The 18,970-nt window shown below is 42.0% G+C and overlaps 1 protein-coding gene across 5 annotated transcripts in view; it reads left to right on the plus strand.

Annotated features, from left to right (window-relative positions):
* LOC120304222 (neurotrimin) overlaps nucleotides 1-18,970 on the plus strand; it is a 610,216-nt gene that overhangs the window by 477,269 nt on the left and 113,977 nt on the right. For all 5 annotated transcript variants that reach the window (XM_039334537.1, XM_039334538.1, XM_039334539.1 and 2 more), the window contains one exon: nucleotides 15,941-16,173. In XM_039334537.1, coding sequence (XP_039190471.1) covers nucleotides 15,941-16,173 — 233 coding nt within the window. The remainder of the gene's footprint in view (nucleotides 1-15,940; nucleotides 16,174-18,970) is intronic.

The following is an 18,970-nucleotide window of genomic DNA, read 5'->3' on the forward strand; positions in this document are numbered from 1 at the left end:
CCATGCTAAAGGTTCCTGCATATCATATCCAGAAAGGGCTCACAACAAACAGACCTTGTCTGATGTATTGAAGAGACCTGTAGGTATGTGGTTGGGATGGCTATGCATAGACAATTTCTTATATTTATTGGAAAAAGAAAGTCTGTTAAGAGTACTACAGATCTTTAGGGGCCTCTTATTTGACCTTATTTCCCTGTAACCACAGAAAGTCATTGTCATAACGGAGAATATTTGTAGGTCAGGGTTGAAATGAGAGGTCCTTGATGCTCTCTGAGCTTGGTTGTTTTCTTGCAGAGATTTTGTTACCCAAATTAGGCAACATCATCAGTGCTAGTCCTATCACCACTAGTCAGTCCAAAGGTGCTTTTTCAAAAGGCAACTGGACATTGTTTTTTTTTCCTTGAAGACATTTCACTTTTCATCCAAGAAATTTCTGAATGAATGGTGAATTTATATTCCTTGCAGTCATCTGGTTGTTAGCACTCTTTCTGAGAGTTGTTGAGGCCACTTGGAAGTTTATCTGTGCCTCAAGGTCACCTGAATCAGAGTGCAAATGGGTGTGGAATCTTAAACCTGGCAGGTCCAACCTTCCAGGAAAGAGATTGCTCATCATGGCCCCCATTTTGTGATTAAGCAAGTCTCACCTCCATCAATGACATCAGGTACCACCGACAAGACACTGTCAGCCTTCCAAATCTATTCGCTTAAATGGAGTTAAGTATTTCCTGTTAAAAAACCCTTCCCCTCTCATCCCTTCAGGATATCGAGGGAAAAAAAGAAAAGATGGCTAAAGGAGAACATACATGATTGCTATAGAAAGATGGGCCCTTCTTGCTATAGAAATCATGTATGTTCACACCTTTAGCCATCTTAGAGATGTCTATTGTTAGGAGACAGTTTTGTGTTTTTTACTTGATTGATGACACTTTTGGTAGCCAATGACCAAAGTAACATTCAGTCTGTCTGTTTACTTCAGTCCCCTTTTAGCCCCCACTGAAAAGGAGACGGAGGACCCCTTAAGATGAGATGCTTTGTTTTCCTAGATGACAAACCAGCTACATCAGGGGTCTTCAAATGTGGCCCTTTTATGACTTGTGAACTTCAACTCCCAGAATTCCTCACCCAGGCACTGAGGAATTCTGGGAGTTGAAGTCTATGTCATAAAAGGGCCAAGTTTGAAGATGCCTGAACTAGATTATCCCTGATAACTTTTGTATAGAATAAAGGCTGGGAGTTCATGCACAACCAGCATGTCAGCAACCCCCACAGTGCTCTTCACATTATCAGCCTGTTTCTCTGCTAGTGCACGGTGCTCTCCTAGGCTCTTATTATGGTCAGCTATGTGCCATGTCTAGACAATTCAACTTTGGACCTTAGGGATCCACTGGCGATTGGAGAGGTGACATTTGCTTTCCTCTGCTCATCTTCCATCAGTAGCCCAGCAGGACGGTGCTCAGTTTTCTTCTGTTTATTTTCCATGCTGCAGAATAGATAAAATAGAACTTCACTAGCTCTTTCAAAGACAAATCCCATCAATGTGTTTGTTCCTCCATGGCAAGTGGGTGAGTGTAATTGTCTGCAGTGTACATTGTGTAGTGAAGCAGGGTTTTCTAAGCTGCCTAATGCCAGCTTACAGATTCTCCTTTAACCTGAAAAAGAGGCATGTTATGAAAACAAAGGAATTTGTTCAGGGTACTTCTGACCTATTTGGAGATTGAGTGCAAAGTTAAAATGGCTTTTTTTTTTTAAGGCCATCATTTAGAGGCAAAAAGGATACAGAAAAATGACAGCCGACCTGATGAAAAAGCATCTTCCTTTTCAGGGAAAGCCAAAATGCCAGGAGCATTTTACACTGAGAGGGAAGAGATGACCATCACATTGCACTCATACCTATAAGCCAACAGAGACCCAAAATGTATGCAAGAAATAAAAGGGCAAGGTACAAAATAAGGAATCTAAAACAGTATCATAAGGGGTCTTATTATCCAATTGCTCATGGTATTATAAAAGATATAGGAGCCCTGGTGGTGCAGTAGTTAGAATGGAGTAGTGCAGGATAATTCTGCCCACAGCCTGGAGTTCGATCCTGATGGGGCTCAAGGTTGACTCGGCCTTTCATCCTTCCAAGGTTGGTAAAATGAGGACCTGCATCGTTGGGGGCAAAATGTTGATAACTGCTCTGTAGATTTATACACCACTCCATAACGCTGTAAAGTGGTATACAAGTCTGTGCTATTGCTATTGCTACATTCAATTTGAATCTGTGATGCGGGTCTTCCCAAATAACTGTAGAAATAGGGCCTGACCTCTGAGTTTCCAAGACTTCCATGCTTGTGAATGTGCCATTCTCAATTAATCGGGAGTCACTAACTTTTGCCCTTGTAGCATTCACAAACACACGAAATCTTTGGAGTGATACTTGCTAGCTGGAAATGATTTTGGGGAAGAGGAAGAAAGCCCCATTCTCTCTCTCTCTCTCTCTCTCTCTCTCTCTCTCTCTCTCTCTCTCTCTCTCTCTCTCTCTGAAGTATTCAAATGAGATTGCAGCCTCAGATTGGTATGCATTAGGCTTGACTCAATGAAAATTAACATGTAATTGCTTCAAATGAAGTAAGTGAGGAGGTAATCTGTTCTTAAATTGGATTCACAGGATTCTGTGGTGCCATAATGCAGCTGTGAAATGAAATATATGTTAAGGATGATGTCCTCAAGGGCAGAATGGGGGGGGTGGATGAAAGGAGGGGATGAAATTACAATGTGAAAATGGCCCTCCTTCCTTTTCTTCTTTCACCCTTTGATGGCAACGCACTTCTGAAGAAGGTAAAGGTCTACAGTCACCCAGATCCAGATCCACCCACCCACCCATCCATCCATCCATCCATCCATCCATCCATCCATCCATCCATCTATCTATCTATCTATCTATCTATCTATCTATCTATCTATCTATCTATCTATCTATCTATCGAGAGCTTGAATTTTAAGGGAAAAAAACCAAAGGAGATTCCAAAATGGCGGCCCTTGACGAAGACATCTCATTTCTATTCTCCAAGCGAGAATGGTGATAACCCCAATGAGAAAATTGCTCAGGGTCATTTGCTTGTTTAGGTTTCCCCCCCCCTCCAAAGAATGATTAGGATTTCCTTCAAAGTTCAATTCCGCAGCAGTTTTCGTCCTAACCTTTTTCAAATGTTGCACCTCAGGTAAACACCATCCTCTTGGTGGCATCAAGGTGAGCTTGATTTAACCGATGTTTTCAAATATTTGGAAGTCAGGAGGGAAGAGGAAGAAATCTAATCAACATTGGCTAGGGAGGAGCTCAGGTGTTGGATACATAGGATAAATATTATCAGTCGGACGTGCCCAGGAGGTGATATGGGGCAGGAAATCAAACAGGAGGGACCTGAAAGAATGAATATACCTGGCACTCAGCCATATGTTAACTTGATTTTGGTGTTGCATCCATCCCCCTGCATCCCTTTGCTCTTCTGATACCAGAAATTGGTATGCAAACCCTGCTGATTTCTGTAATAAATCCCTTGTTTGCTCAGTTGATGCTACTACTCTCCTGGTACACATATGACAGTGAGTTTCGACTGCAGGTGTGATAAGAGATAATGGAGCAACTTGGACCCAGCTCCCTAAATGGGTCCCTCCTCGAATATTCATACATGCATAATGTGAGGGACGTTTTCCTGCTATCCTCCAAGAATCCCAGAGATATAAATCTAAAATAAGTGGATTAAAAAGTGAACTCAGCCAGGCAGCAGGGCCCCTGAAGAGATGACGGAATGAATATGGGACCCAAAGCAGCAGAGTTTTGTTTTTAATCAATTCTGTAGCCAGCTAAGATTTTGCTAGTGTTTTGAGGCAGACAAGCAAACAGAGTTCTTTTAGGGACTAAGAGAATTTTGCTTTATCCAGTTTCTACAGATGAAGAAATCTTCTATCACGTTGGAGTGTGTTTTATTTTTCTTTTGTTTTTCTCCTTTTTTTGAGTCTGCCGTGGCAATGAAGTTGGGTATCTATGAGAAGACATATTTTTCAATACAGGACAGATTCTGATGAACACCTACTAGACTCTCTGGTTGGGCAAGTTGGCCATTGACCATTCTAAATCTGATACTGCTTGCATCCCACCAACTCACGGTGGAATTCTTCTCTGGGTCTTTAATGGTGAAAAGGAATCACTCCAAGATAACTTGTCTCTTGGGGTCCTTGATGCTCTCTGAGCTTGGTTGTTTTCTTGCAGACGTTTCATTACCCAACTAGGTAACATCATCAGTGCTAGAAGGAAGTGGGGTTGGAGGTGTGGTGGTGGGGTCAGTGGTGGTGGTGATGGTGGTGGTGATGGAGGAAGAGGACTGATATCCTTGGTGCTCTCTGCACTAGATTGTTTTCTTGCAGACATTTCATTACCCAACTAGGTAACATCATCAATGCTAGAAGGCAGCAGGGTTTCTGTTTATATATACAAATGGCTTGCCCTGTCAGTGTTGGTGAGAATGACTTTGGTAGTTCCTAGAACAAGCTGTTGATTACTGTCTTCTCTTTGAAAAATTCTGTGTGAGCTGACCGGAATCATTCTGCTTGCAGAGAAATATGTTTAATAAATAAACATGGATTCCTGTCCCTCTCAAAATACTAACCTAAGCAAGCTTGGCAACGAAAGAATGAAATTGGTTTTGCACTTTGACGAAACACAGTTCTTCCGAAGGTTGTCCCCCCCCCTTTTTTTTTTTACTATGAGTGTAGAATTCTTCTTTTGTTAAAAAAAAAAAAAAATCTTTGCTCCTTGCCTTGTGGCAACTGCTGTGCCACCTCGCACTGCATGCTCTGAACGGCACTGCTACATTCTCTTCCTCTTCGGTGCTATCAACTCCGCCGCTCTGCAATTACTTGCCCAACCTGACCCCCAGCGTTTTGTGCCATCTTTGCTCTCTGAAAAATCCATTTAGGACTAAAAAAAATAAAAAAATAATAATAAAAATACCCACTTGGTTATGATGATTTCCCATTATATATTTAAGCTGAGTGCCTCACATCTGATCGTAGTGATTGAGCGTGGCCCTGCCTGAGCTTTGCGCCTAGTTAAATGCGGTTTCTTTTCGCTGCCCCCCCCCTCCGGTCTCTGCAGTTATTGAAAGAGATGCAATGACTTTATTTGCAGGCCATTAGTGTCAACTACGCAAAACAAAACAGACATAGAATTTATTTAGGGGAATGGCTCATAATTGAGAGAGTTCAGCACTCACTGAAACATTGACAGCTGAAAAAGTAATGGGAAAGGGGGTGACCGTTGTGTCTGAGAGGACGATGGAACATAGGCATTTATCGGCACTGGCCTTGAAACATTATAGGTTAAACTGGTGCATACTGGGTGAAAGCCACAGTGTATAATGATACGTTAAATTAGTGCTTGATTTCAGGGTTAAAGGGCTGGATTTCATCCAGGGAGACTCAGGTTGAAGTCCCCAAATGACCAGAGAGTTCATTGGTCAATCAAAATTCAAGAGTCTAGTAGCACCTGTACAGATTGAATAACAAGGCACACAATTTTGTGAGCTCCCGCTTACTTTGTGTTCTACATGGAGTAGAGTGGAGTAAGCCATAACTCATGAACGCATATGTCTTTGACTAGAGTGTGACATGGTGCTACCAAAGTCCTAATTTTGGGCTGTTGTAGACAAACCTCGCTCTCTTTCTACAATGTCTTCAGGAATTCACTGCCTCTCTCAGCCCAGCTTACCTTCCAAGGTGGTTGTAGAGATAAAATGATGATTGTATATTTACCATTTTGTGCTTTCAAGAGAAAAGATAGGATATAAATACACTGAACTTTCCAGAGGGGAAAATATAGGATATACAATATATTAAGGATAGACACTAGCTCAGGCTTTTACCATCCTGTTGCTAAGCTAAAAAACAGCATTGAAACTATTTTGTTATAGAATATCATAACAGAATCTTGAAACCTGGCAGAGTGCTTCTCTGCCCCTCTTATATCTAAGAGAATCAAGGTAGGGTCATCTTGAATTTTTTTTCTCCTCTCCTCTCCTCTCCTCTCCTCTCTTCCCTCCCTACCTCCCTCCCTCCCTCCCTCCCTCCCTCCCTCTCTCTCTCTCTCTCTCTCTCACACACACACACACACACACACACCTCTTCTTTTTTCATCTTTTGCATTTATTTATCAAACCTTTATGGCCTCCCATCTCACAGAAAGCAACTCTGAGCAACCTACAACTATTCATTTTTCTTGCTGGGAAGCTCAAGATTTTGGCAGTTCCTGAGGGTCAGCTGCGCTTCTCCGACACATCAGCTTGAGGCCAGTTTCTGCCAAAGGAAAACTGACAGTAGTCTTTACAGCTTCATCTGGATTTTGTGTGTCTCTGTTAAAAAGGACAAAATTTAGAGGTATGTCGGGATAGCCAGCGAAGTCAGGGAGAAAAGGAGGAAATTGGGGGAAGACATTATGAATTTGAGAGGCACGATGGCTAAGTGGTTCAGGAGGCTAAGCTTATCAGCTGGCGGCCCGAGCTCAAGACCCAAGCACCACAGGATGGGGCGAGCTCACGTTCCTTAGCCCAGCTCCTGTCCACCTAGCAGTGCTAAAGCATGCAAGTGCAAGTAGATAAATAGGTACCACTTCGCTGGGAAGGTAACAGCATTCCATGCACTTTGGTGTAGGGTCATGTTTGCCACATGACGATGGAAATTGTCTTCATACAACACTGGCTCCCTTAGCCAAGAAATGGCGATGAACACCGTGCCCTTGAGACGGACACGGCCGACAGGGAAACCTTTACCTTACTATGAGTTTACCAAACGGATATATGAAAGACTAAATTAGATCCTTTCCCTTTCTGAAGATGATGTCATTCCTTCTCTCCCCCCCCCTTTTAAATCCACAAGGCAGTCCAGTTTTCCAAGATGTTGATTATCGCACGACGACAGTAGCCCCACCAAGGCAAGGATTTGTCAGCCAGACTGCTGAAACTCACAGGGCTCTGCTCCAAATATTGCCGACTGTTTTTGCTTGTTTTAATCTGGAAATCAATTTCCTCGAATCTGGCATCACAAAAGATTAGGACACATATATGTGAAGCCCATCTTTGCAGTGCAGGAGCCCACTGTTGCACATTTAATGTCTGCTGTTATTTTTCTGTCAGTGTAATGGTATCGCATTCCCAGCACAAAGGCAATAATGGAGAAATGTGATACTTGACAAGTTATCTGTCACATGCATTCAGGAAGAGAAGCGTATGAGATGCCACGTTCAGTCCCAGGTTTTGTTCTGTTTTTTAGATTAGAACATGACGTGCCAGAATCCATCACGTGTATAATCACATTTATGGATTTATAAAATTTAAGAGTCACCTTTTGGTCCATTTCTTTTTTCTTTCTTTTTTTTTTTTTAAAAAAACACACCCGTGTACTTCTAGATAGTTAAACAAGATGGTAAGAAAGATTTGTAAATGTTCTGGTTATTCTAGAGATGTTCCTGCCAGCTGTCAGCTGTTGAACCTTTAGAAAAAGTTTTTTTTTTTTTTTTCCCCAGTGCTATCTGAAAGTGACACAACATCATCAGGCGGCATTATTATTCCCAAGAGGACTCATGGAAAATGCTGTTCTTTGTTCTTTGATTTGGGAGTAACAATGGTGACAGAAAGGACACACAAATGAAGCCTATTTTTTTTCCCTCTTTTCCTCCCTTGCTTTGTCCTCTGGGCCCTGGCTCACAACTTTTCTTATTCTTAAGTACAGCCCAGAAAGAAACTTTTCCCCCCACAATGCAAATGCAAATTCCTAGATATTTGTGTAAATAATAATAATAATAATAATAATAATAATAATGATAATAATAAAGTTGGAAGGGACCTTGGAGGTCATCGAGTCCAACCCCTTACTCAGGCAGGAAACCCTACACCATTTCGGACAAATAGCTGTCCAGTCTCTTCTTAAAAACTTCTAGTGCTGGAGCATTCACAGCTTCTGGAGGCAGGTTGTTCCATTGGTAAATTGTTGTAACTGTCAGGAAGTTTCTCCTTAGTTCTAGGTTGCTTTTTTCCTTGATCAGTTTCCATCTGTTGCTTCTTGCCCTGCCTTCAGGTGCCTTGGAGAATAGCTTGACTCCCTCTTCTTTGTGGCAGCCCCTGAGATATTGGAACACTGCTATCATGTCCCCCCTGGTCCTTTTCTTCGTTAAACTAGACATGCCCAATTCCAGCAACCGTTCCTTATATGTTTTAGCCTCCAGTCCCCTCATCATTTTTGTTGTTCTTCTTTGTACTCTTTCTAGAGTCTCAGCATCTTTTTTACATCGTGGTGACCAAAACTGGATGCTAGGTTTACACTATATGATCAAGCGTCTTTCAGACACACCTTAGAAAAGGGCTCTCCAAACTTGGCAACTTTTAAGACTTGTGGACTTCAACTCCCAGAATTCCCCAACCAGCCAGCTGGGGAATTCTGGGAATTGAAGTCCTCCAGTCTTAAAGCTGCCAAGTTTGGAGTCCACTACCTTAGAATTAGAATTAAATGCATGTATCCAGGTCAGTTAAGAACCAAACAGCTACCTATGCTCTACTGAACTTTAATAAATATTAAAGTTCATTTTTTTTCCATTTTGGGCATTAGGCTTGTGCAACCAGTTGGTTACTTTATGGATCAGTGCATTGTGCAAATGCAGAACAAGAGTGAGCTTAGCAGCCAGGCAGGTTTTTATGGTCTGCCATCAGTATGAAGATTGTAGTTGGTGTCAAGATGTTATTGGAAGTGTCTACCTCACCATCCCCAGTGAAGTGTGATCAAAATTCAGATGCATGGTGACTGGTTTATATTTATAATGGTTTGCAGCATTGAAAGGCCTGCTTTCGTGAGTTTTCAATGCCAAACATCTATAGCAGAGGTCCCCCAACCTTTTGAGCACCAGGTACCGGTTCCGTGGAGAAAGGTTTTTCCATGGACCAGAGGGTGTGAGGTTTTGTGTGCTGACTGCATCATGTGGGTGGGGTTTTGCTTGTTTGTGCAGACCGATTGCTGGCATGCCACGGACCGGTATTGGTCCACAGACCAGAGGTTGGGGACCCCTGGTCTATAGAACTGAATGTGACTCAGAATCACACAAAGATTTCTCCCCTGACAAAGGGACAGTTGAATGGGCTGCTTTCATGAGTTTTCAATGCCCAATGTCTATAGGACAACTGTACCTGACTCAGAATCACACAATGACGTTGGCCACATTTGTTTCTGAACACGGCTTTGTTACTTGGATTGTCATTTGTTCGCACCTGTCTAAGTCTAGCTTCTTCTTCTTCTTTTTTAATCTGCAATCCAAAGTCTTCAGGGATTATCTTTGCCCTAAAAATCTGCTGACTCTTCATTTAAACTCAGAAACAAGACTGTGATTTTAAAGAGAACTACCGGTTGGCTTTCCCTGCCAGAATTTTGCAGGTTGTCTTTTCTTTCTTCCTTCCTTCCTTCCTTCCTTCCTTCCTTCCTTCCTTCCTTCCTTCCTTCCTTCCTTCCTTCCTTCCTTTCTTTCTTTCTTTCTTTCTTTCTTTCTTTCTTTTTGCAATGGGGAATTTCAAATGTGATAAAATTTCCAAAAAGGCAAGACAGGAGGGAGAGTTAATCCGAAGTCTGCAAAGCAATCAGTGAATCTTTCTTAACCTTAAACGATGGAGAAGTTTCAACAAACTTGTTGAGCTCTTCTAAATATATTCCTGCCCATTGTTCAAAATGATAGCAAAGCCAGAGATGATTATTTCTTCACTTTCATTCCATTGCTCATTGTGAGAGCCACAAATTGTCGTTCCTCGACAATTTTCTGCAAAACTAAAAAAAGAAAGTCCTATATGATAAATCAGTTGAGTTACATTTTCTGCCCACCTTTTTCCACGGAGTGTCATCTTCAACAGAGTGGATGTTGGGTTTTTTTTTTCCCCTCACTTTTTTCCCAGAAAAAAGCCACAGTGGCAAAAGCTTTTGTGCCTTTTTATTTTTAAACCCCCAAATGCCACTTGTGTTCCTTTGCTTGTTTTTTTCCCTTGTTACCATGGTATCACAAGCGGAACTGTTTGTTATGACTGTGCTCTCATAGTGTGTGTGTGTACGTGCGTGTGCAGGAGTACGGAGGTATAAAGGGACTTTGAGTTGTTTGAGTTTGGTGTAAGGGTGACCAATTTCGAGCTTGTCATTGTTGTGTTGCTCCTGCAGCAGTTGCCAAAGACACCGAGGTCTTGCAGATTGAAACGATGGAGCTGTTTTGAGCTTAGCTTGTCAAGAAAAGCAAAGAACAATCAACTCGGGTCCTAAAGCAGAAAAGCTGATAGAAATGGACTCAATGTGAGGAAAAACACACCATTTAGTGTATCTTTTTGATGCATCTCTCCTGGACAAAGTGAGGCCCTGGTCATTCAGCGGAAACTAATCAAGGAGAGAAGCAACCTAGAACTAAGGAGAAACTTCCTGACAGTTAGAACAATTAATCAGTGGAACAGCTTGCCTCCAGAAGCAGTAAATGCTCCAACACTGGAAGTTTTTAAGAAGAGACTGGACAGCCATTTGTCCGAAATGGTGTAGGGTTTCCTGCCCGAGCAGGGGGTTGGACTAGATGACCTCCAAGGTCCCTTCCAACTTTACTATTATTATTATTATTATTATTATTATTATTATTATTATTATTATTATTATTATTATTATTATTATATTTTTTTTGTTTCGGTGGCCATGATATGAAGCAGAGGGAACGTTCTGCTTATGGACTCCAAGTACTTGAGCCTCCCTGATATTTTCTGGCTTGTAATATAAACAAAAGAGTCTATTGGATCTAGTGGTTAAGACACCAGGCTAGAAATTGGGCGGTTTTGAATGGTGGGAGATTGTGAGTTGGGCACAAAGCCAGCTGGGTGACTTTGGGCCAATCATCAGCAGACTGAGACCTCTAACCCTACCTTAGCCATTAAAGCCGATTGGTGACTTTGGGCCAATTTGTTAAGTGAGTTTTGCCCATTTGATGACCTTTCTGGCCACAGTTGCTAAGGGAATCACTGCAGTGGTTAAATTAGTAACACGGTTGTTAAGTGAGTCTGGCTTGCCCGTTGACTTTGCTTGCCAGAAGGTTGCAAAAGGGGATCACATGACCCCGGAAGGCTGTATCCGTCATAAATATGAGTCAGCTGCCCAAGTTGCTGAATTTTGATTACACGATCATGGGGTTTCTGCTACGGTTATAAGTGTGAAAAACATTCATAGATTATTTTTTTCAGTGCCATTATAACTGCAGATGGTCACTAAATGAAGTATTGTAAGTTGTGGACTATCTGGATAGCTAGCTAGATAAAGAGACAGAGAGAGAGGGAGGGAAGGAGGATGTAGGAAGGGAAGGGGAGACAGATTAAGTAGTGTGCTCCTTACCAAATAGCTGCCCTATAGACAGTAAGGCCCCTTTGAAAGGAATGAATCATGCCAGCTTGAGTCACAATTAAGTGTTTCTGTGTAACTTCTTGAAAAGGTTGCTGTGCTCTTTTTCAATATGGAGGAAGTAGACTTGGTTCACTGGCTTTCTCAATCTGACTTGCAGACCATTAACTCTGTTGAGTTGGGTGACATCTATCTAATATTCCATTATCCATCTGTGAATAACTCCAAAATCAGTTTACATTTCCATCATAAGCCTCCATCCCCAAAAAATAATTGAATATTGTGAACAAAATTCAGTCTCCATCTTAGGCCTCGTGGATGTTATCTCCTACTGTTGCTCTTTTAACATAGTCTTTCTATCGAGTTACACAGGTTGTTAAATGTGAAGCATGTTTTAAACCTTAAAAATATGTAAGATAATGCATTTGCTGGGAGATTTTTGCTCTCCAAATGAGGCTTTGCAACCTCTGCTTAATAATAGAATTCAAGTTTTGAACTGAAGACCACATAGAAAATCCAAAAATGAGTGAAATAAATGACATGAATGCCACTTTATAATGCCTTGGTAAGGCCACACTTGGAATACTGCATCCAGTTTTGGTCACCACGATGTAAAAAAGGATGTTCAGACTCTAGAAAGAGTACAGAGAAGAGCAACAGAAATGATTAGGGGACTGGAGGCTAAAACATATAAGGAACGGTTTCGAGAATTGGGTATGTCTAGTCTCATGAAAAGAAGAACTAGGAGGTGACATGATAGCAATGTTCCAATATTTGAGGGGCTGCCACAAAGAAGAGGGAGTCAACCTGTTCTCCAAAGCACCTGAAAGCAGGACAAGAAGCAATGGGTGGAAATTAATCAAGGAGAGAACCAAACTAGAACTAAGGAGAAATTTCTTGACAGTGAGAACAATTAACCAGTGGAACAACTTGCCTCCAGAACTTGCGGGTGCTTAAGAGGTTTTTAAGAAAAGATGAGACAACCATTATCTGAAATAGTTTCCTGCCTGAGCAGGGGGTTGGACTAGAAGACCTCAAAGGTCCCTTCCAGCTCTGTTATTCTGTTACTTATCTGACTTAAAAGGCTCATCTATGAAACAAGAATACAAAGTGCGTAGATCAGGGCTTTTCAACCTTTTCACCCATTGCACCACTTTTAGGATATGGCAACATCTGAGTACCACCAGCAAGGTGTGAAAAACCTGATGACCCCCCCCAAAAAAAGTGATAAAGTACAGGTAGTCCTTGACTTACAACAGTTCACTTAGTGACTGTTTGAAGTTACAAGGGCATTGAAAAAAGTGCCCCCGAGCCACAACAGAGCAAGACACCTGCCTGCCCACCTGGTGGCGCTCTTCCTCCTGTCTGAGGTTTCCATTGTTGTGAGCATTTCTGTTGAGGATTGGCAGTGGGGGTGGAGGGTGGATGTTTGGTTTTTATTCCCCCCATCTGTTGGGTGGTTGCAGCAGGTTTTGGTCACTTCACATGACCCTGGGACACTGTGACCATCATAAATATGAATCAGTTGCCAAACATTTGAATGTAAATCACAAGACCCTGGAGGTGCTGCAACATTCCAGCTGATTGGCGCTTCTTCTGGGCTCAGCAGAAGTGCCAGGATCAGTGCTACTTTCCAGCTGATTGGTGCTTCTTCAGGGCTTAGTAGAAGTGCCAAGATCAGCACCGAGCTCCAGCTGGAGCCTGGTGCTGATCTTGGCGCTTCCTCTGAGTCCTGACAGCCCTGAAGCTCCAGCCATCTCTCACTCAGGCTTGTGCGGTGCTGCCACTGGTTCAGCTCATTCCCCTTCCCCACTACCACTTTTCTAGAATGGTCACGTACCACCTGCCAGGTGCCAATGTACCACAGCTGGTACCCGTACCACTGGTTGAAAAGCCCTGGCGTAGATGACACGCAGGAAAGGGAAATGACACAATGCAATATTTATGCATATTCCCATATGTGGCTTCCTCTTTGAATCTTGGTTGCTTACAGTGCATTAAAAAAAAAGTGTGTAGCAAATTCTTTGCATTTGCAGATATGCCCAGTGGCACCTTGAATTTGGAAGGTAAAACTTCAAATCTGAGAACTTGGGAGGCAGATGGGTTGAAGTGGAATTGTGGCCCGTGGACCTGCATTGATATACTATCTCTGTGTTTGGATTTAAAACAGATCATTGCAGATAATAATACAATAACAGATGGTTAACAGAAGGATGTGAAGATTGGTGTAATGGTTCAGCTAACCTGTTAAATGTAGTTGTTGTTTTTTCTTTTTTTCTGCATATACATTACGATAGATTCTCTCAGCTGGAATATTTATTTAATGTGCTGTTTTTGTCAAATAAGGATGGGAAAGCTTGTAATTATCTGTAGATATGTTATGTAAGGGGAGGAGAACCTATTAGGTTTTTTTTTTAATCTTTCAGCACCCAGATATTTTCAACATTGGGGTTTTTAAAATCTTTTTCCCCCCTTTCTTTTGCACAGGTAATCCTCAACTTACAATAGTAGTAGTAGTAATAGTAGTAGTAGTAGTAGTAGCAGTAGCAGCAGCAGCAGCAACAACAACAACAACAACAATAATAATAATAATAATAAAGTTGGAAGAGACCTTGGAGGTCACCTAGTCCAACCCCCTGCTCAGGCAGGAAACCCTACATCATTTCAGACAAATGGCTGTCCAGTCTGTTCTTAAATTTTATTTAGTGACCGTGTTAAGTTTGCAACCTCCTGACAAGCAAAGTCCATGGGGAAGCCAGTTTCACTTAACAACCCTGATACTAAGTTAACAAGGGCAGTGATCCACTTAACAACTGAGGCAAGGAAGGTTGTACAATGGGATAAAACTCAACAAATGTCTCACTTAGCAACATCAATTCTTGGCTCAGTTGTGGTCGTAAGTGGAAGCTTGGAAACCTCTCCCTTTCCCCTCAGCATGGCTGGCTCAGGAATTCTGGGAGTTGAAGTCCATGAGTCATAAAAGAGCCAAGGTTGCCTTCACCTGGTCTAAGTAATTGGCTGGATTTAATGTTGTAGTCTGTGCAATATATAGGTTAATGTTGAGTGGTTGGAAACTGTCTTTGCAGCATTCTGGGGAAGTAATTGCCACTTTTGCTTATGCATCAGTTGAGGATTGTGACACACAACCCACAAGGTTCAATGACATTTCTCCCTGAGGTATGTGGGTGGAACTGTGAGCTCGAACTAATTTGAGTATATGGCATGGAAACATCTCAGTGTTTGAGGAAGTCAGAGCTAATTGAAAATAGGTGAAAACAGCCAAGGTGCCTTTTCTTTTCTTTATATTTTTCTGCACGGCCTAATCCTCCTACCTCTTCGATGACACAGTTGGGAAGGATCCAGCAAAAGTCATCCTGTTAAACTCTCCCCCCGACCAGGCACGTGTCTCATGTGCAACTTGGCAAGGTGAAAAATTGTAAAAGGATCAACAGGCTGCCAATTCAGTGAAACAGATCATTCCGTTTATTTTGGTTTGATTTCTGTAGTCGCCCATGTCAACAAGTGACTCTGGGTGTTGTTACATCATAACACATAAAAATAATTTAAGGACAATTAAAACAGTACAAAATAGGGCACCAAATAAAGCTGTTACTATGGATGTTAATACAACCAAGAAACCAGGCCCTAAACATATTCAGGGACGCAGACCCCAACGCACAACCAAGTCCTCACAGCCTCGTGAAAGGGCAACAGGGTTGGACCATTCTAATACCTAAATGTAGAATGTTCTAGAAGGCGGGGGCTATGATCTCCTGATTCCCACCAGCTGACGTCCCTTGGCTGATGGGACCCACAGAATTTATTTGTTTGTTTATTAAATTTATATTGCCACCTACTCATTCACAGTGACTCTAGATCAGTGGTTCTCAACCTTTTTAATGCCGCGACCCCTAACTGGTCGTAAGTCGAGGACTACTCAACCGGTCGTAAGTTGAGGACTACTCAACTGGTGCAACACCGTTGCAGAATGGGACTTTTGGTGGGCTCAGCAGGGCAGAGACAGCCTGGACAATTCCTATTGGCTTTTGAAAGCCAATAGAATTAGACTCTATTCAAGAGAGTCTATTCTATTGGCTTTCAAAAGCCAATAAAATAAAAGGGAGTAGCACAGCTAAGGAAAAGGCGGGAAAATGGCGGACTGCGTTGTTTGGCGACCCCCGTGAAATGGTCGTTCGACCCCAAATGGGGTCCCGACCCACAGGTTGAGAACCCCTGCTCTAGATGGCTTAAAAGCAGTAAAAACACATTGTGGAAAAAAAAAATACCTTGCCCAATTGTGATCGTAATTCGAGGATTACCTTTATCTTGAATACAGCCATTAGATCTAGCTAAAATGCTGGTCTATGTTCTTTCGGATAACTGTTGCTCACCTCAGAACTTCGAAATGAGGAAAGGGGAGAAAAGGGATGGAAAGCTTGGGAATCAGGCTACCTTTAGAAGTCTCCTTTATAGATTCTAATCCCTGCCTCCCTCTCTCTGCTTCTTTCTTTTTCAGATGCATTGTGGATAATCGAGTGACGCGGGTAGCTTGGCTGAACCGCAGCAGTATTCTTTATGCGGGCAATGACAAGTGGTGTTTGGACCCCCGAGTGGAGCTTATTGCCAACACCAAAACCCATTATGCCATCCGGATAAATGACGTGGATGTGTATGACGAGGGACCTTATACTTGCTCAGTACAGACGGACAATCACCCCAAAACCTCGCGGGTCCATCTCATTGTGCAAGGTAAGGCTTTGTGGGAGACGCTTGCACTGGTCAGCTCCACTCTGGAGCGAAGACTTCAGATGCACAATCCAAGAAGGTGTCACACTCTGGAATATGACAAGGAACCTTCAAATAAAGATCAAACGCGCCTATGGCATTTAGTGCTCCAGCTGCTGCTGCAGCAGCTCTGGGAAATTAATGTCCCTTTGTAGAATTCAGAGTAGTTGATGTTCTCCTTTTGTAGCAGTCTGAAAAACATAGCAATCTTGTGACCAGATGAGTAGTTGCCCTTCAGGCCGTGGTGTCAACCTCCCCGCAATACGTGTTGCAGCGCATGGCGACTTTTTTCCCCTTGCTGGAGCTGAGGTGGGCTTGGCTTCTGTGTGACACATGCTGCAGTTTGACACCCCGCTGTAGATGGTCTTAGAATTATTATTATTATTTTTTTTTGACTCCAGAGCAACCCAAAAATCAGAGTTCAGGGATAATTTCCCACCATTGGGGAGCCAAGAAGTAGATAAGCAAAACTAAATCTATCACAACAGTTTGAACTCCAGATATTTCACAGTGGACAAAAAAAGGGGAGGCTGAAATTTAAGGTCCTAGCTCAACTACATTACTGTGATGTCCCCATGGCTGTTATCCACAAGCCCCTTGCTGTAAAAGAAGTATTCACTGTAGTGTTGTGAAACTAGCTATCCTTTGTCCTATGGGCTTAGGATCCCCAACCATTTTTCTAGATTAGAGCTGAGTTACCAAAGGTCTCATAGTTACATGCATTCCTCAACCTCCATTTTATATCCTTGGGTTACCTCGACTTCCAGAACATTAGCAGTGGAGGTTCCCATTAGTTTCTGTTACCACACCCATGAACATCATAGTGCGGCTCAACATAGAAGTTTAAACCCTGGATAGCACTAGCAATAGCACTTGGACTTATATACCACTTCATAGTGCTTTACAGCACTCTCTAAGTGGTTTACAGAGCATGTTGCCCCCAACAAACTGGGCCCTCCCTTCAAGATTTTCTACAAATCCAGAAACATGCAGAAAGTCCTGCTATCAACCAAGCACATGAAAAAAGCTCTACTTATTTTTCCATATTGTTCCACCAATAATTCTCTCTCTCTCTCTCTCAATCTCTCTCCCTCAATCCCCCCCCCTCTCTCTCTCTCTCACACACACACACACAATATTGAGTGTCAGTCTCTAAAAGGTTGCCTGCCCCTGTTGTGATCAGTAAGATTTAGGTCTGATTCAGTTTTTCTGTGGTTACTGAAGGAGGATCTACTTGTGTGGAATAGACCAAGTTTCATTGCTGCCCATTCCAAATAGGAAATGTTTAAATATTTGTGAAATGTTTTGAGATTTAAGGGTTTTCCTGTTTGAGCAGGGGGTTGGACTAGAAGACCTCCAAGGTCCCTTTCCAACTCTGTCATTTTGTTATTCTGAGATAACAATGAGGATGACAAGGATGATTAGGCTAAGGATTTCTTCTTACCTTACCATTAATCATTTCTCTTGAGCTTTTCTTGGTAGCCCCTTTAATAGAGCTAGGAAATTGAGTCTTTGTGTTCCAACTAGGGGTAATTTTCAAATGCCGATGGATACATCAGTTTGGAAACAAGCTGGCTTAAGAAAGACATTGGTTTTGTACACCAAGTTGAGCTGAGTTAACCTGCAGCCGATAGGCTAGACCACGAGTCTTCAAACTTGGCCCTTTTATGACTTGTGGACTTCAATTCCCAGAATTCCTCAGCCAGCGTGCCTGGCTGAGGAATTCTGGGAGTTGAAGTCCACAAGTCATAAAAGGGCCAGTATGAAGACCCCTGGGCTAGACTATATGTTGGGGAAATCAGGAGATTCTGGCAGTTCAAATGAGTATAAAGATTTACTGCAATCTTAAGGTCTCTACAAGAATCTGAACTACTAGCAGTCAAGGGAAATGAGTGGGAGATAAGAAAGAAATTCCAAGTGGGCTGGATTCAGAATCTCTTGTGGATGCACAGGGACTCATGACTGATGATGTGTTTGACCTCTCCCTCAGGCTCTTTTGATCATCTCCTACACCATGTATGTCACTGAGCAACCAATGAATACAAAAAAAAAAAAAAAAATATTCCCAAGCATTTTTCTAACATCTTCCTCCCCTTCCTTTTTTCCTTTTAAAGCAGCCAAGAAAAAAAAAATAGAGCAAATGTTCTCCTCCAAGCATATACATCTTTGTACTCACGAAATAACTAACAAATGTGTTTCCAATCTTGGCATTTTCTGTTATCTTTCAAATTTAGGGTGTCTGTTTGCAATTCATGCATCAAAGCTGATCACATTAAAAAAAAAATCAAAGCTATAAAAATCATGGAAGCTGGAGAGTAGTAATTACTAACCTATCCTTTCTGAACCTGTGGTATTTAAAATCAATCGTGGGTCTGTTTGTTGTTTTAGTGTTTTATTATTTCGGCTTTCTTCTCATCATAAATAATTGTGGAAGGAAGATAGATGGTTTCCTCAAGAGAGCAACACGTTCTGTCAGTGGAAGGTATTACAAGGTCTTGTTCTTTGAAGGAGGAGGGTAACTAGTTATCTAGGCTGAAAGTTGCTTTTGCTTGACTTTGAAGTTAATTGGAACTGGGAGCATTCAAAATATTGTAATACCTAGGAAAGGTATGTTTGTATGTGGCTTTTGACATCTTGTAAATAAATTACGGCCATCTCTGAAGCAGACTGAAAAAACAACAACTGTGGAACCATAAAAAAAATCATAACTATTTAATTTACTAAGATAGTTTTTTTTTCTTTTTGTTTTAATGGCAGAGTT

This window comes from Crotalus tigris, unplaced genomic scaffold (genome assembly GCF_016545835.1).
Source record: "Crotalus tigris isolate CLP2741 ecotype Arizona unplaced genomic scaffold, ASM1654583v1 scf7180000017631.5181431, whole genome shotgun sequence".
Taxonomy (NCBI): domain Eukaryota; kingdom Metazoa; phylum Chordata; class Lepidosauria; order Squamata; family Viperidae; genus Crotalus; species Crotalus tigris.